Raw genomic sequence first — 22,340 nt, 5'->3', positions numbered from 1 at the left:
TTCCTCCTCTGGAAGTGACTCTCCCCTCTACCCCTCCCCCCACCCTCTTCCTCCTCCTCTGGAAATGACTCTCCCTCCTCCCCTTGCTCTGGATGAATTGGGCCGTAGTCTAATAAAGCTAACACAGACAACCACGGTGTGGCACAGCACAGAGCAATCAGCCCCTGGCCACTGCCACAGAGCTGGGGAGGACAGGAGAGTCAGGCCTGGCAGGGGGAACTCGACATAACCACCAACAAGACTTTGTTTCTCTCTCTCTTGCTGATGCTCCCCTCTCTCGCTCTCTCTTTCTCTCTGTCCCTATCTTGCAACTCTGTCGATCTATCCCTCTCTCATCATCCTCTCTCTCTCTCTCTCTCTCTCTCTCTCTCTCTCTCTCTCTCGCTATGTCCATTTCCCTCTCTCGCTGTCAATCTCTCTCTCTCTCTCTCTCTGTCCCTATCTTGCAACTCTGTCTATCTATCCCTCTCTCCATCATTGTCTCTCTCTCTCTCTCTCTCTCTCTCTCTCTCTCTCGCTCTCTGTCCATTTCTCTCTCTCTCTCTCTCTCTCTCTCTCTCTCTCTCTCTCTCTCTCTCTCTCTCTCTCTCTCTCTCTCTCTCTCTCTCTCTCTCTCTCTCTCCCCCCATCTATTATCTCTCCACACTACGCTAACACACTCAAAGACTCCAGCCACCCTAGTCATAGACTGTTCTCTCTGCTACCGCACGGCAAGCGGTACCGGAGTGCCAAGTCTAGGTCCAAAAGACTTCCCAACAGCTTCTACCCCCAAGCCATAAGACTCCTGAACAGCTAATCATGGCTACCCGGACTATTTGCACTGCCCCCCACCCCATCCTTTTTACGCTGCTGCTACTCTGTTAATTATTTATGCATAGTCACTTTAACTCTACCCACATGTACATATTACCTCAACTACCTCAACTAGCCGGGTGCCCCCGCACATTGACTCTGCAACGGTACCCCCCTGTATATATAGCCTCCCTACTGTCACTTTATTTTACTTCTGCTCTTTTTTCTCTGAACACTTTTTTTGTTGTTGTTTTATTTTTACTTTTTTTGTAAAAAATAAATGCACTGTTGGTTAAGGGCTGTAAGTAAGCATTTCACTGTAATGTCTGCACCTGTTGTATTCGGCGCATGTGACCAATAAAATTTGATTTGATTTGATTTGAACACTAAACCCACTCCGCCACCACACATCTGTGGAATTAATCATTCCATTTGGATGCTGTGTGTATGTGTGTGTGTGTGTGTGTGTGTGTGTGTGTGTGTGTGTGTGTGTGTGTGTGTGTGTGTGTGTGTGTGTGTGTGTGTGGTTATGACAGCTCGTTGATGCCTCTGAGACCTTCCAATGCACTGGGGGTCACTGTGTTTACTCAGCCTCTTCTCTACCCAATTAATCCAATTATATCTCTTCTCTGAGCAGCCATGTGCCTTTCTAATATGGCCATCTAGCAGCCCTAGCTGTCTCTGCCTACTAACCCTCCGGAAGAAGGAACCAACTACTGCAGACTCTCCAGCGACTCTTTGACTTGTTCCACTGTGTTTCTCGTTAGAGTTTACATTTGCATTTCTACGTACTTTTATATGTTATTCTTGTGATGGTGTCTCTGTTCAACATTCGATTCAGGAATGCATTTGAAGTCTCCGCAATCTGGAATACAAGAGAAGAGAAAGAATCACCCACAGACAGTCACATCAAAGCCAGTCACACACATCGCAAATTACTTACATATTCCACAATCTTGACAGTGCATTTCAAAATGAACCAAAACACACTAACAATATGACATCAACAATTCAAGTGCATTCGCTTTAGGGACATATCTTAACTTGAGGCAAGCATCCAACAAATCTCCCATTGATTTCAATGCATGATTTACACGCATAATGCAAGTTGCACAAGTTCATCTCAAGTAAGGGTTCGACCCTAAGGAGGCCTGAATGCCAGAGAGAGACACTTTAAAGAGCCTGAACTGCTTTTAGCAGTTAGCAGTTCCTGTAGTGCCCTATCTTGTGTCTAAAGATTCCGGAGTCTAGACACTAATCAGTTAAAGATGCTCCGCACTCTCCCTTAAAGCCCCATAGTCCTCAGCCTCAGCATCCTATCCTGTTCTCCTCCTCACAACTCTAATTGTCAAGATGTCTTGGGGGCAAAGTGATTAAAAAGAAATGGATGTCCCTTGTCACTATGCTCTTTCTCTCTCTCTCTCTCTCTCTCTCTCTCTCTCTCTCTCTCTCTCTCTCTCTCTCTCTCTCTCTCTCTCTCTCTCTCTCTCTCTCTCTCTCTCTCTCTCTCTCTCTCTCTCTCTCTCTCTTTTCTGTCTCTCTAAGATGTTTTGAACACTTTTAATGGAGAAAGCACCTAGGGGGATGCAGACATGTTATTCTGCAAGATGTAATTAGGGAGTTCTCTCCAACCTGTGAAGTAAAAGTAGCTACTGAGAGGAACAGTTCAACAGCATTAGGTGACACTGTCACTGTCACAATGTTTGTCTAGTAGATATGGCCCACGCTGAAGATGACTCAAATTCCATCTCAACAGTCTCACTATGTCATCCTCCATTGTTTGTGTGCTTCCACATGTGACCGCACACAGTTACATCCCCCCATTGCCATTTCTAATAGCGGCTCAGGACACTGACACCCGAAGGAAGCCCTTACTTACTGGCAGTCTGAGTCACTGAAAGGGTAACATGGTGGGTGTGCAGGTGTTAATGGTCCCCTGGAAACATGAGTCACAATTCCCGAGAAATGGGTTCCTGAGATAGTGAAGGACACAACTAATTACCTCACTTCCCATCTCTTCAGCGGCTTTAACAATGAGACGGGACTCATCTGAGAGCCTTAGTTAAACAAGCTACTTCAAGATGGCTGGAGTTTGGAGTCATTACCAGTGAGGGCCAGGCTGAGGGACTAGAGAGGATGAGAGTGAAGTGTTGATTGATTTCATGATGAGTGGGAGGACGGAGGACGACGGATGATCCTTTATCATATCCCTTTCAATGGCCTGCCTCTCTGTCTGTTACAGTGGTGGGAGTGTGTGTGGGGGGTATACAATGAAAAAGTTAATTACATTTTGGTGAGTGCTCAACATTATAACTTTATAACTTCTACCACTACTATGACCACTAAAATAAATTTCCGACAGCAAAAGCAAACACATATTTTCTTCAGGAGATTGTAGCTCTTTTATCCCATCTCTGTAAGTGGCTACCAGAGAGGAATAGGCTTGACCTGGGTCACCATGTCCTCCTGTGTGACTGACAGACAGAGCCATCGACATGAGGGAGCTAATTACTGTAGCTAGCTGATAGCCTTGCATCTGAACTATACAGTACTTCTGTAGCACAAAGAGTACAAGATATTCCACAGCCTTGAGCCGAGCCCAAGAAGCCCACATACAGTGGGGGGAAAAAGTATTTAGTCAGCCACCAATTGTGCAAGTTCTCCCACTTAAAAAGATGATAGAGGCCTGTAATTTTCATCATAGGTACACGTCAACTATGACAGACAAAATGAGAAAAAAAATCCAGAAAATCACATTGAAGGATTTTTAATGAATTTATTTGCAAATTATGGTGGAAAATAAGTATTTGGTCAATAACAAAAGTTTCTCAATACTTTGTTATATACCCTTTGTTGGCAATGACACAGGTCAAACGTTTTCTGTAAGTCTTCACAAGGTTTTCACACACTGTTGCTGGTATTTTGGCCCATTCCTCCATGCAGATCTCCTCTAGAGCAGTGATGTTTTGGGGCTGTCGCTGGGCAACACGGACTTTCAACTCCCTCCAAAGATTTTCTATTGGGTTGAGATCTGGAGACTGGCTAGGCCACTCCAGGACCTTGAAATTCTTCTTACGAAGCCACTCCTTTGTTGCCCGGGCGGTGTGTTTGGGATCATTGTCATGCTGAAAGACCCAGCCACGTTTCATCTTCAATGCCCTTGCTGATGGAAGGAGGTCTTCACTAAAAATCTCATGATACATGGCCCCATTCATTCTTTCCTTTACACGGATCAGTCGTCCTGGTCCCTTTGCAGAAAAACAGCCCCAAAGCATGATGTTTCCACCCCCATGCTTCACAGTAGGTATGGTGTTCTTTGGATGCAACTCAGCATTCTTTGTCCTCCAAACACGACGAGTTGAGTTTTCACCAAAAAGTTATATTTTGGTTTCATCTGACCATATGACATTCTCCCAATCCTCTTCTGGATCATCCAAATGCACTCTAGCAAACTTCAGACGGGCCTGGACATGTACTGGCTTAAGTAGGGGGACACGTCTGGCACTGCAGGATTTGAGTCCCTGGCGGCGTAGTGTGTTACTGATGGTAGACTTTGTTACTTTGGTCCCAGCTCTCTGCAGGTAATTCACTAGGTCCCCCCGTGTGGTTCTGGGATTTTTGCTCACCGTTCTTGTGATAATTTTGACCCCACGGGGTGAGATCTTGCATGGAGCCCCAGATCGAGGGAGATTATCAGTGGTCTTGTATGTCTTCCATTTCCTAATAATTTCTCCCACAGAGTATTTATTTAAACCAAGCTGCTTACCTATTGCAGATTCAGTCTTCCCAGCCTGGTGCAGGTCTACAATTTTGTTTCTGGTGTCCTTTGACAGCTCTTTGGTCTTGGCCATAGTGGAGTTTGGAGTGTGACTGTTTGAGGTTGTGGACAGGTGTCTTTTATACTGATAACAAGTTCAAACAGGTGCCATTAATACAGGTAACGAGTGGAGGACAGAGGAGCCTCTTAAAGAAGAAGTTACAGGTCTGTGAGAGCCAGAAATCTTGCTTGTTTGTAGGTGACCAAATACTTATTTTCCACCATAATTTGCAAATAAATTCATTAAAAATCTTACAATGTGATTTTCTGGAGAAAAAAAATCTCAATTTGTCTGTCACAGTTGATGTGTACCTATGATGAAAATTACAGGCCTCTCTCATCTTTTTAAGTGGGAGAACTTGCACAATTGGTGGCTGACTAAATACTTTTTTCCCCCACTGTAACAAAGCTAGCGAGAGAGAGTAACGAAGCTATTTCACAACCTCACACTCCAGCTGACACACACAGGGAACACAACGTTAAGCTCCCAGGATAAGTGGCTGACTAATTGTTCTGGAGGCCCTATTTATGTAATTTATTTATTTTGGGGTTGAGAGCAGGGCGATCTTCTTAACTGACCATTTGGATGCCGTCACAAAGGATTAGCAAGTAGTAACGTAGCACTAGCTAGCTAACAAATACAGGGATAATCACACTATCATTCTGGTACTTGGAGCTGTTGGTGGGATGATGCACTGTGACTCTATGCCAAGTTAATTAGCCTGCAAGTAAATCTACGGGTGCCGACTCACAACTTCGATTATAACACACTCCTTAATTTCTTTGAAAACAATTATCTTTGCTACATGATATTCTCTATTTATTTATTTTTTCAAACGTTCATACAAAGACTTTATGTACAAATTCAAGCACGATTGACACATTGATGCCCATTGTGAGGTCAAAGGTTGGAGTTGTGAGAGTGTCACACGCACCTTCATAAATATAGACACTATGACCAGTCCGTTGGGGCTCTTGGCTGCCTCTGTGTAGTTGGTATACAGCTCGTGGTTGTAGTGTATAAGTTGAACCTGGAGATGAAAAAACAAATGTCAGGAATACAACAAAATGACCTCGCACAAATAGACTGTAGCAATGTCTGGTCTTGAGGAGCTTCTGGTCAAGCCCCACACTAACACACCTTTTTCCACATAATACATTGTGCTGAGTCAGGTATGTCTTAAAGCCATGTAGTCCTTAGATTTTTTTTTATCACTGTTTGATTTACATTTACGTCATTTAGCAGATGCTCTTACCCAGCGCGACTTACAGTTAGTGAGTGCATTCATTTTTGTACTGGCCCCCTGTGGGAATTGAACCCACAACCCTGGTGTTGCAAGTGCCATGCTCTACCAACTGAGCTACACGGGGTCCTCATTAGCTGATGCCAATGGCGACAGCTAGTCTTACTGGCGTCCGTCGATATGTGTCCAACTGTGTGTGTTTATTTCATGAAAATATCTTTTTTTATTTTTTTATTTTTTTATTTTTTTACCTTAGCCTTTTTCCATAGAAATTCTCTGTCTGATCGTGTGGGTGTGTTGATACTAATTTAAATATATTTACATACACAGCCCTGATTGGCAGATAGCATCAGCTAGACTCGAGTCTACCCTGCTTACCTCTTCAAAGTAGGAGGATACATAGGCAAATAAAAGGTAACTGGTCATTGGTCAGAATGTTCTGATCAGATTGTGATTTCATCCCACCTAAACGGTCTGAAATTCAAGGCGTTTATTTTATTTTTTAAAGCTCTTACAGAGTGTTACTTCGACCTCATAGTGTTAAAATATAATTAAAAAAAACAAGGAAATCACGTTTTTGCACCTTTAAACAAACGCCTTCACACCTACAAACTCTCCAGAGACTAGGGTTGGTTGGCTTCCACTGTTAAAGCCTTTTGAAGTCGTATTGATGAAGGTGTCAGTAAAGGTTCCTAATGATGTGTTTATGTGGGCTGTGTCTATGCACAGGTAGCTCAACTTGTGACCTTGCGACAACATCAACAATTCAAAGAGATGCTCACATTTTCTTTCACCAAGCAGACACACTTATGTTTTCTTTGAAACCGACAGGAACTGTGGAAAAAGTTTCCACATAATAGGGGAGAGTGGGGTAGGTTGAGCCAGTTTTTATATTTAGCGTCACTACATCACGGGAAACTTAGTATTATTTCTAACAAAGATATCTACATATATTTCAGGATTTGTGTATTTTGTGTATTCATGTAAATATAACAGTTTTGAAAACATAGCTTGTCCAAAAAAAGTGGTCTCTTGGCACATCTTGCATCTAGAGGGTAAGTTGAGCTGCCTTGGGGTAAGTGGTTGGTGGTGTCCTGTGAAAGTGGGTGATGGTGCTGGTAGGTCAAAGTTTAATTCATTGAATGGGGTGTGGTTTATTGTATTTCTTAAACGAATGCCTACAATATAGTGCCTTCAGAAAGTATTCACACCCCTTGACTTTTTCCACATTTTGTTGTCTTACAGCCTGAATTTGAAATTGATTAAATTGTTATTTTGTTTCACTGGCCTACACACAATACCCATAATGACAAATTGGAATTATGTTTTTAATAATTTTTTACAAAAAAATTATGAAAAGCTGAAATGCATTGAGTCAATAAATATTCAACCCCTTTGTTATGGAAAGCCTAAATAAGTTCAAGAGTAAAAATGTGCTTAACAAGTCACATGGACTCACTCTGTGTGCAATAATTACATTACATTTTAGTCATTTAGCAGACGCTCTCATCCAGAGCGACTTACAGTTATTGAGTGCATACATTGAATATCCCTTTGAGCATGGTGAAGTTATTAATTACACTTTGGATGGCGTTACACCCAGTCACTACAAAGATACAGGAGTCCTTCCTGTATCTTTGTACTCAGTTGCCAGAGAGGAAGGAAACCGCTCAGGGATTTCACCATGAGGCCAATGGTGACTTTAAAACAGTTACAGAGTTTAATGGCTGTGATAGGAGAAAAATTAGGATGGATCAACAACATTGTAGTTACTCCACAGTACTAACCTAATTGACAGAGGGAACAGAAGGAAGCATGTACAGAATAAAACATATTCCAAAAAATGCATCCTGTTTGCAACAAGGCACTAAAATAATACTGCAAAAAAGGTGGCAAAGCAATTAACTTTTTGTTCTGAATACAAAGTGTTATGTTTGGGGCAAATCCAACACAACACATCACTGAGTACCACTCTATATATTTTCAAGCATGGTGATGGCTGCATCATGTTATGGGAATGCTTATTATCGGCAAGGGCTAAGGATTTTCTTTATGGTAAAAAATCAACAGAATAGAGCTAAGCATAATATGCAAATATTGTACAATACAGGTGTGCAAAGCCATTAGAGACTTACCCACAAAGACTCACAGCTGTAACCGCTGCTAAAGGTTATTCTAACTCAGGGGTGCCATTACTTATGTAAAGGAGATATTTCTGTATTTTATTTTCAATAAAATTGCAAGAATTTCTAAAAACATGTTTTCACTTTGTCATTATGGGGTATTGTGTGTAGATGGGTGAGAGAAAACAATCAATTTAATCCATTTTGAATTCAGTCTGTAACACAACAAAATGTGGAACAAGTAAAGGGGTATGAATACTTTCTGAAGGCACTGTAAATCTCTCTGTTCAATATCACTTACCCTTATTTTTCTTGAGCAGTTGTCTGGGACAGGGATTTTGTTTCGATGTGCCAATTCATAGGCAAGTTTTCTGCATTTGAGGTTATTAAGCCCATGAAACTGGTCCGCAAAATTCTTGATATGTTTACCAAGCTCAGACTTTTTGTTCATCCCTTGCTGCTGCTCCAATAGACTACTTCCCTTCTCTCACTTCCTTGTCTGCTCTCTCAGGAACCTCAAGGGGGGCTATATACACGGGTCATGATGATGTCCGCTCCGTATCAATAAAAATGCACTATCTATAGTTCATATGCATGAAACATAAAATACTATGCATAATATGCATAAAAATACACAATGTAATCATCATTTGTATGGCGGCCATTGGCTCAACGTCACTATTTACATGTATTTTTTTTTTTATCTTTAACTCTGCATTGTTGGAAAAGGACCCGTAAGTAAGCATTTCACTGTTAGTCTACACCTGTTGAAATGTAATCATAATTTGTATGGGGCATGGTGGCCATTGGCTCAACTTACCCCAAGGCAAACATTTTGACTATATTAGCCCACACAGCTACAAGGATGCACTTTCATGCTAGGTTTAGGACCTCAATTGCAGCTTATAGAGACCCCAACTGATGTATAAAACAATCTTAAAAGTATCTCCTTTGGTTTAGATACAAGCACCATGACACCAATAACACAATAAATTAATTTGACTTGGTGAAAATCAATTTTTTGGACCTAACTTGGGCTTTTTCCATGTGGTTTCTTCCTTCACAGACTCCATTAAATTATGAACTCTTCCTAAATATTTGGTCACATGATTCAATTTGTGTATGGTTTCCTAGAAACAAGGGGTTGCTCAACTAACCCTGGCTAAAATTACCCCACCATCCCCTACTGTTACTTCACATGTTTTCTACTTCACTTGAACTTTGCAGAAAGATGTGGTAAATATGCTGTACATTTGCAGAGAAACAAAGTGTATTCTACCCCATACATTCTCCCTGACCTCTCCTCAGTCTTTCTTGAGTTAGTGATATTGTTGCTGGACCTTGAGTCTGTGTTGTTGTCTGAGTCTCTAGTTGTTTCTAACCTTTAAAGGGTTTAGAGTGATTCCAAAATCATGGACATTAATATAGAGTTGGTCCCCCCTTTGCTGCTATAACAGCCTCCACTATTCTGGGAAGGCTTTCCACTAGATGTTGGAACATTGCTGCAGTGACCTGGTTACATTCAGCAACAAGAGCATTAGTGAGGTCGGGCACTGATGTTGGGTGATTAGGCCAGACTCGCAGTCGGCGTTCCAATTCATCCCGAAGGTGTTTGATGGGGTTGAGGTCAGGGCTCTGTGCAGGCCAGTCAAGTTCTTCCACACCGATCTCGACAAACTATTTCTGTATGGACCTCGCTTGGTGCATGCTGAAAAAGGAAAGGGCCTTCCCCAAACTGTTGCCATAAAGTTGGAAGCACAGAATTCTCTAGAATGTCATTGTATGCTGTAGCGTTAAGATTTTCCTTCACTGGAACTAAGGGGCCTAGCCCGAACCATGAAAAACAGCCCCAGAACATTATTATTCCTCCTCCACCAAACTTTACATTTGGCACCCTGCATTTAGGCAGGTAGCGTTCTCCTGGAATCCGCCAAATCCAGATTCCCAGTCCGTCGGACTGCCAGATGGTGAAGTGTGATTCATCACTCCCGATAACTCGTTTCCACTGCTCCAGAGTCCGATGGCGGCAAGCTTTACACCACTCCAGCCGATGCTTGGCATTGTGCATAGTGATCTTAGGCTCATGTGCGGCTGCTCAGCCATGGAAACCCATTTCATGAAGCTCCAGACAAACAGTTATTGTGCTGACGTGGCTTCCAGAGGCAGTTTGGAACTCGGTAGTGATTTTTACACGCTACGTGCTTCAGCACTCGGCGGTCCCTTTCTGTGAGCTTGTCTTGCCTACCACTTTGCGGCTGAGCCGTTGTTGCTCCTAGATGTTTCCACTTCACAATAACAGCAGAAATGTACAACATAAATTTTACGAACTGACTTGTTGGAAAGGTGGCGTCCTATGACGGTGCCACGTTGAAAGTCACTGAGCTATTCAGTAAGGCCATTTGTCTATGGAGATTGCATGGTTGTGTGCTTGATTTTATACACCTGTCAGCAACGGGTGCAACTGAAATAGCCGAATCCACTAATTTCAAGGGGTGTCGACATACTTTTGTATATATAGCAAAAAAAGGTAGGGGTGTGGATCAGAAGCCTCATGCAGCATGACACATCTTCTTCGCATAGAGCTGTTCAGGCTGTTGATTGTGGCCTGTAGAATGTTGTTCCACTCCTCTTCAATGGAGTGGAACAACAGCATTGAACTCAATGAAACAGCATTGAACTCAATGGCGCCGGAGGGAATGGCTTCTGTTTTATGGACTCTTAACCAAACATACTATTTTGTGTGTTTTTTCGCATTGTTTGTTACTTATTTTGTATATAATGTTGCTGCTACCATCTTTTATGACCGAAAATAGCTTCTGGACATCAGAACAGCGATTACTCACCTTGAACTGGACGAATAATTTTTCTTTAATGAGTCAGACGAGAGGGATTTGATCCAGACACCCGACAGGGCCCTCATCCCCGTCATTCGCAGTAGAAAGAAAAGGAGATTTAGCTGGAAGGAGATTGGGGTGCCTGGTAAGGAGCCGGCGACGAGTGGCTAATTTGCCTTTGCCATCGATACTATTGGCCAACTTACAATCGCTTGATAATAAAGTGGACGAACTACAAGCACGTATATCCTACCAACGGGATATTAAAAACTGTAATATCTTATGTTTCACCGAGTCGTGGCTGAATGAAGACATTAATAACATACAGCTGGCGGTCTATGTATATTTGTAAACAACAGCTGGTGCACGATATCTAAGGAAGTCTCGAGGTTTTGCTAGCCTGAGGTAGATTATCTCATGATAAGCTGTAGACCACACTATCTACTAAGATAGTTTTCATCTATATTCTTCGTAGCTGTCTATTTACCACCACAAACCGATGCTGGGACTAAGACCACACTCAATGAACTGTCTACGGCCATAAGCAAACAGGAAAACGCTAATTCTAGTGGTCAGGGACTTTAATTCAGGGAAACTTAAATCTGTTTTACCTCATTTCTACCAGGATGTTAAATGCATGTTAAATGCGCTCCTAGTGGCCAGGGACTTTAATTCAGGGAAACTTAAATCCGTTTTACCTCATTTCTACCAGCATATTAAATGTGCAACTAGAGGGAAAAAAACTAGACCACCTTTACTCTACGCACAGAGATGCATACAAAGCTCTCCCTCGCCCTCCATTTGGCAAATCTGACCATAATTATATCCTCCTAATTCCTGCTTACAAGCTACAGGACTGTTTTGCTAGCAGAAACTGGAATATGTTCCGGGATTCTTCCGATGGCATTGAGGAGTACACCACACCCTTCAGGGGTGCGTGCTCAGTCCCTTCCTGTACTCTCTATTCACTCACGACTGCATGGCCAGACACGACTCCAACACCATCATTAAGTTTACGAATGACACAACATTGGTAGGCCTGATCACCGACAACGACGAGACAGCGTATAGGGAGGAGGTCAGAGACCTGGTCGTGTGGTGCCAGGACAACAACCTCTCACTCAATGTGATCAAGACAAAAGAGATGATTGTGGACTACAGGAAAAAGAAGAGGGCCGAGCACGCCCCCATTCTCATTGACGGGGCTGTAGTGGGGCAGGTTGAGACCTTCAAGTTCCTTGGTGTCCACATCACCAACAAACTAACATTGTCTAAGCACACGAAGACAGTCGTGAAGAGGGCACGCAAAATCTATTCTCCCTAAGGAGACTGAAAAGATTTTGCATGGGTCCTCAGATCCTCAAAAGGTTCTACAGCTGTACCATCGAGAGCATCATGACTGGTTGCATCACTGCCTGGTATGGCAACTGCTTGGCCTCCGACCGCAAGGCACTACAGAGGGTAGTGCGTATGGCCTAGTACATCACTGGGGCCAAGCTTCCTGCCATCCAGGACCTCTATACCAGGCGGTGTCAGAGGAAGGCCCTAAAAATTGTCAAAGACTCCAGCTACCCTAGTCATAGACTGTTCTCTCTGCTACCACATGGCAAGCGGTACCGGAGCGCCAAGTCTCGGTCCAAGAGGCTTCTAAACAGCTTCTACCCCCGCCATAAGACTCCTGAACATCTAATCAAATGGCTACCCAGACTATTTGCATTGCCCCCCCCACACACACACTTTTATCGCTGCTACTGTTTGTTTATTATCTATGCGTAGTCACTTTAATAACTCTACCTACATGTACATATTACCTCAATTACCTTGACCAACCGGTGCCCCCGCACATTGACTCGGTACCGGTACCCCCTGTATATAGCCTCGCTATTGTTATTTTTACTGCTGCTCTTTAATTATTTGTTACTTTTATTTCGTATTATTTTATATTGTCTTTTTTTGTGTGAATTTTTTTTGATATTCTTTCTTGAAACTGCATTGTTGGTTAAGGGCTTGTACGTGAGCATTTCACTGTAAGGTCTACACCTGTTGTATTCGGTGCATGTGACAAATACAATTTGATTTGATTTGATTTGTACGAAGTTGCTGGATATTGGTGGATATTGTCCACACACTTTTGTTTATATAGTGTATGTGTATGACTCAGGAGGAATTCTAGTTACACAATGATGACAATGTGCCTCTGTTATAGAATTCTAATTCTATTGAATTGAATTTGACTAAATACCCTTTTCTAATTTAATAATTTCTCAAATTTTCAGACTCCTTCCATCTTCCATCACACCATACAGAGTAAACCACTTATGGGCTAGTACAATACGTTTGGATACAGGATGTCATATTATACTGAACAAAAATATAAACGCAACATGCAACAATTTCAACGATTTTACAGAGTTACAATTCATATAAGGAAATCAGTCAAATGAAATAAATTAATTAGGCCCACCCACAGGGAAGTCAGGCCCAGCCAATCAGAATCAGTTTTTGCCCACAAAAGGGCTTTATTACAGACAGAAATAGAAGAAGCTGGATGTGGAGGTCCTGGGCTGCTGTGGTTACACGTGGTCTGCGGTTGTGAGGCCGGTTGGACGTACTGCCAAATTCTCTAAAACAACGTTGGAGGCGGCATATTGTAGAGAAATTAACATTAAATTATCTGGCAACAGCTCTGGTGGACATTCCTGCAGTCAGCATGCCAATTGCACGCTACCTCAAAACTTGAGACATCTGTGGCATTGTGTTGTTTGAGAAAACTGCACATTTTAGAGTGGCTTTTTATTGTCCCCAGCAAAAGGTGCACCTGTGTAATGATGTTTAATCAGCTTCTTGATATGCCACACCTGTCAGGTGATGGATTATCTTGACAGAGGAGAAATGCTCACTAACAGGGATATAAACAAATTAGTGTACAAAATGTGAGAGAAATACGTTTTTGGTGCGTGTGTAACATTTCTGAGCTCTTTTATTTCAGTTCATGTAACATGGGACCAACACTTTACATTTGTGTTCAGTACCTATCTATTTCAATTTAACTATCTATATTATCTTAACTACAAATTAATCAATCATATCTGATTAAATTGAGAAGCTGACATTTTTTCCACATCTTTCTCCATCTGTCTCCCCCTTCCCTGGGAGGCAGCAATATAAACAAGGATAGTAATTATGCAGAACTCTAACGGGGAGCCACTGAGCGACAGCTCGTCTATAAAGGTAATCAAGGCAAGGGGAAGGGATTAGGTTGGCATGTTGTGAAAGAGAGAGGGAGGGTGGGGAAACAGAAGCTCCCCAACTCCCCCCATCAGGAGAAAGCTTAGATGGCGAGAGGCGAAGGCCTAGGTGAGCCCGTAGAGGAGTTACATAACAGAGACTGCCAAGAGAAACACACAGACAGAGGGAAAGTAGTAATGAATGAGAGAGAAAGAGTAAAAGGGGTGAGAAACAGACAAAGGTGAAAGAGCAATATAACAACAATGGCACAGAAACAGAAAGTTGTGATGTTCCGGTCACCAGCCATTACTTTCTCACTATAACCCCACAGGACTGGAGGTGTTCTGCATGTTGACTGTTATGATGAGGGCCAGAGAGACTCTGTCAGGGCTGAGAGGGAGAGGGAGAGGGAGAGGGAGAGCGAGAGCGAGAGCGAGAGCAAGAGCGAGAGGGAGAGCGAGAGCGAGAGCGAGAGCGAGAGGGAGAGGGAGGTGTCAGGGTTGCGTGCCCAGACAGGGTTGCCCTGGAGTGGGACTCTGACAGGCTCTTTATGGTGTGATGGCTGGGCTATGCCCGGGTTGGTGAAATATGAAGACAGCAAGTCGATAGCGGAATAGAGGTGGACAGTGCTAACAGGGAGAGTGAAAGTCGCTGGGCTGGAATTGACTCTCCCTCCTCCGTCTTCCTCCTCCTCTGGAACTGACTCTCTTCCTCCTCTGGAACTGACTCTCCCCTCTACCCCTCCCCCCACCCTCTTCCTTCTCCTCTGGAAATGACTCTCCCTCCTCCCCTTGCTCTGGATGAATTGGGCCGTAGTATAATAAAGCTAACACAGAAAACCACGGTGTGGCACAGCACAGAGCAATCAGCCCCTGACCACTGCCACAGAGTCAGGCCTGGCAGGGGGAACTCGACATAACCACCAACAAGACTTTGTTTCTCTCTCTCTTGCTGATGCTCCTCGCTCTCTCTCTCTCTGTCTCTCTCTCTCTCTTTCTCCATCTCTCTCTCCATCTCTCTCAATTTTTCAATTCAATTTCAATTTAAGGGCTTTATTGGCATGGGAAACGTATGTTAACATTGCCAAAGCAAGGGAAGTAGAAATAAACAATAAATATTAACAGTAAACATTACACTCAGAAGTTCCAAAAGAATAAAGACATTTCAAATGTCATATTATGTATATACAGTGGGGGAAAAAAGTATTTAGTCAGTCACCAATTGTGCAAGTTCTCCCACTTAAAAAGATGAGAGAGGCCTGTAATTTTCATCATAGGTACATGTCAACTATGACAGACAAAATGAGATTTTTTTTTCTCCAGAAAATCACATTGTAGGATTTTTTATGAATTTATTTGCAAATTATGGAGGAAAATAAGTATTTGGTCAATAACAAAAGTTTCTCAATACTTTGTTATATACCCTTTGTTGGCAATGACACAGGTCAAACGTTTTCTGTAAGTCTTCACAAGGTTTTTACACACTGTTGCTGGTATTTTGGCCCATTCCTCCATGCAGATCTCCTCTAGAGCAGTGATGTTTTGGGGCTGTCGCTGGGCAACACGGACTTTCAACTCCCTCCGAAGATTTTCTATGGGGTTGAGATATGGAGACTGGCTAGGCCACTCCAGGACCTTGAAATGCTTCTTACTCCTTCGTTGCCCGGGCGGTGTGTTTGGGATCATTGTCATGCTGAAAGACCCAGCCACGTTTCATCTTCAATGCCCTTGCTGATGGAAGGAGGTTTTCACTCAAAATCTCACGATACATGGCCCCTTTCATTCTTGCCTTTACACAGATCAGTCGTCCTGGTCCCTTTGCAGAAAAACAGCCCCAAAGCATGATGTTTCCACCCCCATGCTTCACAGTAGGTATGGTGTTCTTTGGATGCAACTCAGCATTCTTTGTCCTCCAAACACGACGAGTTGAGTTTTTACCAAAAAGTTATATTTTGGTTTCATCTGACCATATGACATTCTCCCAATCCTCTTCTGGATCATCCAAATGCACTCTAGCAAACTTCAGACGGGCCTGGACATGTACTGGCTTAAGCAGGGGGGACACGTCTGGCACTGCAGGATTTGAGTCCCTGGCGGCGTAGTGTGTTACTGATGGTAGGCTTTGTTACTTTGGTCCCAGCTCTCTGAAGGTCATTCACTAGGTCCCCCCGTGTGGTTCTGGGATTTTTGCTCACCGTTCTTGTGATCATTTTGACCCCACGGGGTGAGATCTTGTGTGGAGCCCCAGATCGAGGGAGATTATCAGTGGTCTTGTATGTCTTCCATTTCCTAATAATTGCTCCCACAGTTGATTTATTCAAACCAAGCTGCTTACCTATTGCAGATTCAGTCTTCCCAGCCTGGTGCAGGTCTACAATTTTGTTTATGGTGTCCTTTGACAGCTCTTTGGTCTTGGCCATAGTGGAGTTTGGAGTGTGACTGTTTGAGGTTGTGGACAGGTGTCTTTTATACTGATAACAAGTTCAAACAGGTGCCATTAATACAGGTAACGAGTGGAGGACAGAGGAGCCTCTTAAAGTTACAGGTCTGTGAGAGCCAGAAATCTTGCTTGTTTGTAGGTGACCAAATACTTATTTTCCACCATAATTTGCAAATAAATTAATTAAAAATCCTACAATGTGATTTTCTGGATTTTTTTTTCTCAATTTGTCTGTCATAGTTGACGTGTACCTATGATGCAAATTACAGGCCTCTCTCATCTTTTTAAGTGGGAGAACTTGCACAATTGGTGGCTGACTAAATACTTTTTTCCCCCACTGTATACAGTGTTGTAACAATGTGCAAATAGTTAATGTACAAATGGGAAAATAAATAAACATAAATATGGGTTGTTTGTTCTTCACTGGTTGCCCTTTTCTTGTGGCAACAGGTCACAAATATTGCTGCTGTGATGGCACACTGTGGTTTTTCTCCCAGTAGATAAGGGAGTTTATCAAAATTGGGTTTGTTTTCAAATTCTTTGTGGATCTCTGTAATCTGAGGGAAATATGTGTCTCTAATATGGTCATACATTTGGCAGGAGGTTAGGAAGTGCAGCTCAGTTTCCACCTCATTTTGTGGGCAGTGTGCACATAGCCTGTCTTCTCTTGAGAGCCAGGTCTGCCTACAGCGGCCTTTCTCAATAGCAAGGCTATGCTCACTGAGTCTGTACATAGTCAAAGCTTTCCTTAAGTTTGGGTCAGTCACAATGGTCAGGTTTTCTGCCACTTTGTACTCTCTGTTTAGGGCCAAATAGCATTCTAGTTTGCTCTGTTTTTTTGTTAATTATTTCCAATGTGTCAAGTAATTCTCTTTTTGTTTTCTCATGATTTGGTTGGGTCTAATTGTGTTGTTGTTGTTGTCCTGGGGCTCTGTGGGGTCTGTTAGTGTCTCTCTCGCTGGTGCTTCTCCTCTATTTCACTCTTTCTCTCTCTCTCTCTCTCTCTCTCTCTCTCTCTCTCTCTCTCTCTCTCTCTCTCTCTCTCTCTCTCTCTCTCTCTCTCTCTCTCACTGGTGCTTCTCCTCCCTCTCTCTCTCTCTCTCTGCTCTCTCTCTCTCTCTCTCTCTGTCTCTCTCTCTCTCTCTCTCTGCTTCTCTCTCTCTCTCTCTCTCTCTCTCTCTCTCTCTCTCTCTCTCTCTCTCTCTCTCTCTCTCTCTCTCTCTCTCTCTCTCTCTCTCTCTCTCTCTCTCTCTCCCTCACACACGCTGGTGCTTCTCTCTCTCTCAACTCTGAGATTCAAATTGAGGAAAAAGGAAAGTGACAATTCTCAACATCTGGAACAGTTATGGAACAGTTAGACCGTAAACTCTCCTTCCAGACTCACATTAAGCATCTCCAATCCAAAGTTAAATCTAGAATTGGCTTCCTATTTCGCAACAAAGCCTCCTTCACTCATGCTGCCAAACATGACCTCGTAAAACGGACTATCCTACCGATCCTTGACTTCGGCGATGTCATTTACAAAATAGCCTCCGACACTCTACTCAGCAAATTGGATGTAGTCTATCACAGTGCCATCCGTTTTGTCACCAAAGCCCCATATACTACTTACCATTGTGACCTGTACACTCTTGTTGGCTGGCCCTCACAACATATTCATTGCCAAACCCACTGGCTCCAGGTCATCTATAAATCAATGCTAGGCAATTCCCCGCCTTATCTTAGCTCATTGGTCACCATAGCAACACCCACCCGTAGTATGCACTCCAGCAGGTATATCTCACTGGTCATCCCCAAAGCCAACACCTCCTTTGGCTGCCATTCCTTCCAGTTCTCTGCTGCCAATGACTGGAACGAACTGCAGAAATCTCTGAAGCTGGAGACACTTATCTCCCTCGCTAACTTTAAACATCAGTTGTCAGAGCAGCTTACCGATCACTGCACCTGTACACAGCCCATCTGAAATTAGCCCACCAAACTACCTCATCCCCATATTGTTATTTATTTTGCTCATTTGCACCCCAGTATCTCTATTTGCACATCATCTTCTGCACATCTATCATTCCAGTGTTAATACTAAATTATAATTGTAATTATTTTGCACTATGGCCTATTTATTGCCTTACCTCCATAACTTACTACATTTGCACACACTGTATATATATTTTCTGTTGTGTTATTGACTGTACGTTTTGTTTTATCCCACATGTAACTCTGTGTTGTTGTTGTTTTTATCGCACTGCTTTGCTTTATCTTGGCCAGGTCGCAGTTGTAAATGAGAACTTGTTCTCAACTGGCTTACCTGGTTAAATAAAGGTGAAAAAAAAAAAAGAAACATGATAGAAAACCTGATGAAACACTATATAAAAAACAGCACTCAAATCAATTAAAGAAGGATTTTTAAGCCTTTGAGCGAATTGAGACATGGATTGTGTATGTGTGCCATTCAAAGGGTGAATGGGCAAGACAAAATACTTAAGTACCTTTGAACGGGTTATGTGGGGGGCAATGTTCCCTCAAAAAATGTTAAGCTCTGAGCAAATTTCAGGTCTGCTGAGCGCAAACACTGAGGCTGTAATCGCTTTTAGTCACAGTTTTAACAGTGGTCAAGTAGGCTACTGTGGCTATTTGATCATAATATAGGCCTATCAGAGTGGCCTACCATCAAACACAATGGAGAAAATGCATCCCATAGCATTTTCACATGGAAATAGCTGTTCTATCATTCAGCCTACAGTAGCAGCCAATGTGTGGTGTTCAATGAAGGCCTACATTCCATGAGACTTTTGAAAAAAACATGCAGGGCTTGACATTAACCTGTTCATACTAAGTCTTGCATAGTTTGTTTTGTTTCTGTATGTTGCATTGAAAGTGGCTAATATTGCGTTGATTCGACCACAATACCCACAGTAAAGGAAAACGCTGATAGTGTTAACTAAGGGGGAAAACACTTGAAAGTTGATTGAAGTTTAATCTCTTGCTTTTCTGCGCAGGCTGACATTTCTTCTGTGCGGTAGTCCAGCAGGAGCTGCGCGCACGGGCAGCTTAGCGGGAACATTGGTGGGGGGCTGCAACTGGGGGGTGCAACTCAATATTAGGAAGGTGTTCTTAATGTTTTGTGCACTCCGTGTATAGCCACTCACATACACCTTTAGCCTATACGCTAATGTTATACTGTCAAGACTTAGTGTCAGGCTGTTTCATATCACCCTACAGATTATAGGTCTCCGACACCTTGCATGTGAGGTGGAAAATCAAAGGGCTTATAGCGAAATGTGAGAAACCAGATTTGTCTTAGAATAATACCTGGAATATCATAGCACGTATTAAGTCCAAGGTGTTTCATTTTCGGAGTGACTGTGAGGGCACTCTGGGGAAACAGAGTAGAACAGCACATGCATGATATTAGCCCAGAGGTGTCGGGGGGGATTTTTTACAGATAGGATCTGAGAACGGTAGACCCCAAAAAAACAACACCAGTCAAACGTACGCCATTTTCTCAGAGCCTTAACAAATGAGAGGAAGAAAGCGAGATGGAGTTGTAAAAGCATACATTTGGAGAGTTAATGCCTTTAAATGCAACAAATATCTCATCCCTCTATCCAGCTCTACCCCTCCTCTCTCCCACGGAAGGGTATTTCAGATGTTTTGCTTTTTAAGTTTGATTATTTTTTCTCTTTGTTCTCATTGCAAGGATGCACGCACAGCCAGCCAAAATAACATTATTTCCATTTCCATTTTGAAGCCTGCTGCTGGAGCTTGAAGTCATGGCTTTGGTTTCAGGAGGGATGGGCGGGTGGGGAGTGGGGAGTTAGGGGTAGGTGGAGGGTGGGGGTGTAATTGGTGTTTTTGTGGACGGCAATCGAGCAACACGTCAGAAGGAACAAGATGTGGGAATCTGTGCTACCTTCCTCTCTCTCTCTCTCTCTCTCTCTCTCTCTCTCTCTCTCTCTCTCTCTCTCTCTCTCTCTCTCTCTCTCTCTCTCTCTCTCTCTCTCTCTCTCTCTCTCTCTCTCTCTCTCTCTCTCTGGCTTTGAGGTTTAATTTGTAGAATGTTACACATTCCACTGCTGTGCTGTGGTACCACATGTCATGCTAACTCAACCCATGTACAGCATACTGTCAATTGTCAGGATAACATCGAATCCTGTTAAAATGAATTCAGAAGACTTACAGGGGGGAGGAGAGGGGATGAGTGAGCTAATTTAACCACACGCCATTTAATTTTCTACCACACTGCTACTGAGTAGGCCATCCACTCTCTTCCTCCCCTTGTTACACTTCAGTTAGAGAACATTGCCTTTTCAGATCACAACACCCAACTATCCAACGCTCCTCTCCAGATCTCTCCAGAGCCCTCTCTCTCGCCTGCGCTCCAAACACCTCCTAAAACACAACACGGACCAAACAAAGACCCGCCAGCAACTACTGTTCTCTTCTGTTCTGTAGTAACGCATGGAATGAAAACAAATCCCTCGGAGCTGTGGAGACGCTGGCGCCGCGGCGAGGAAACAACAATACGGTAAACAGTGAGCGGGGAGCGATGCTAACCTCCCCCTACTCAGATCACACCCCCCCCGAGCCCCATCGGACAATCAACACTTGTTTTATTAGGATTTTCTCCAGCCTCAGTGGGAGAATAAATTATTATAATATAATGACTTTTCCTGTCATGCCCGAAATGTTTCTGTTAACCCACAAATTTGTTATTGTTATTATGGCTGGGATGGATGGCTGCGCCGTGCCAAGCGTGTGGTGAGTGACTCAGTAGTTAGTGAAATGATCAAGGCTACGGGAGCGGATTGGAAGCCTCTTTAAAACACACCGCTTATTAAGATCTTGTCTGCTGGATCTCATCTAAATCCTATCAATGATGCTGGATGACAACAACGTTTTTCTAATTCTACTTATTCTGGTTCAAATCCTACTCCTGATTCCGTTTTTTTTTTTTTAAGGGAGATTGGAGATCTGATCCCCTTACGTATCTTTATTGTTGTTACGATAGGACAGATGAAGGTACAGATCGGGAGATAGATAGAGAGGGACAGAAAGGGACGAGGTTTAAAACCCCGGCGCCAAAGGGGGCACGTGTGATCCGGAGTCGGGAGTGTTCTAGTTCTGGTTGTGAGTTCCCTTGCCCTAGTACCTCTCCTGAAAAGGCTTGTCCGTTGAGCAGGTGTTCAGAGCCCTGTCCGTCCTCGCTCCCGAAGTGCAGCCGGATCTCCTCCAGGCGGTGGCTGTACGTCATTGGTCCACCGGAGATGTTCACCAGGTGCTCCTTGTCCATTCGCAGTGAGACGTGGCGACCCGTGTTGTACATGGTCCCGCCCACCTGAGGACAGAAACAAGAAAGAACGATCAGATTCAATATTCGATTAATAAACTAAGTTTGAAAATCACATTGTAAAGGACCCCCATGAGAAGTCTGTAGGCGGAGCTGCTAACAGAGCAGCCCTGTTCAGAGGGTTAACAGTGGAATGACCCCAAATACTTGAACCAACAACCTCGTGGTTCCACGTCTTGTACTGTATGTGCTATACTGCTGTATAGAGACAGGCCTGTTTTCCTCGCATGTCTTCTCATTGTTCCCATAACACAACAACTTATTCTAATCTACACTATTCACAGGCACTTCTGTGATTGACTGAGCAACAATCTCAATGCCTTTAAGTGCTAAATACGAGAGACAATGTTATCTGCAATAGCAACATTTCAACGTACAAAAGAGATGTGGAATGAGAGTGGAGGAGGACGATAACGACAGAGAACACAAGAAGAGTACAGCTTCAAAGACTGAGCCAGTCGGAATCAGCTCCGAATTCATTGGATCAGAGGCTTTAAGGGGAAATGCGGTGGATAACGA

At 43.2% G+C, this 22,340-nt stretch overlaps 1 protein-coding gene across 2 annotated transcripts in view; it reads right to left on the bottom strand.

The window, feature by feature from the left end:
- The window catches only part of LOC121582576 (carbonic anhydrase-related protein 10), a 311,162-nt gene that overhangs the window by 5,172 nt on the left and 283,650 nt on the right, over positions 1–22,340 (bottom strand). For both annotated transcript variants that reach the window (XM_041898596.2, XM_041898680.2), the window contains 3 exons: positions 21,624–21,809; positions 5,545–5,640; positions 1,585–1,657 (listed from right to left, as the gene is read on the bottom strand). In XM_041898596.2, the coding sequence (XP_041754530.1) occupies positions 1,585–1,657; positions 5,545–5,640; positions 21,624–21,809 (355 nt within the window). The remainder of the gene's footprint in view (positions 1–1,584; positions 1,658–5,544; positions 5,641–21,623; positions 21,810–22,340) is intronic.

This window comes from Coregonus clupeaformis, chromosome 1 (assembly GCF_020615455.1).
Source record: "Coregonus clupeaformis isolate EN_2021a chromosome 1, ASM2061545v1, whole genome shotgun sequence".
In the NCBI taxonomy this organism is placed as follows: domain Eukaryota; kingdom Metazoa; phylum Chordata; class Actinopteri; order Salmoniformes; family Salmonidae; genus Coregonus; species Coregonus clupeaformis.
This window is presented reverse-complemented; position numbering and strand designations above follow the sequence as displayed.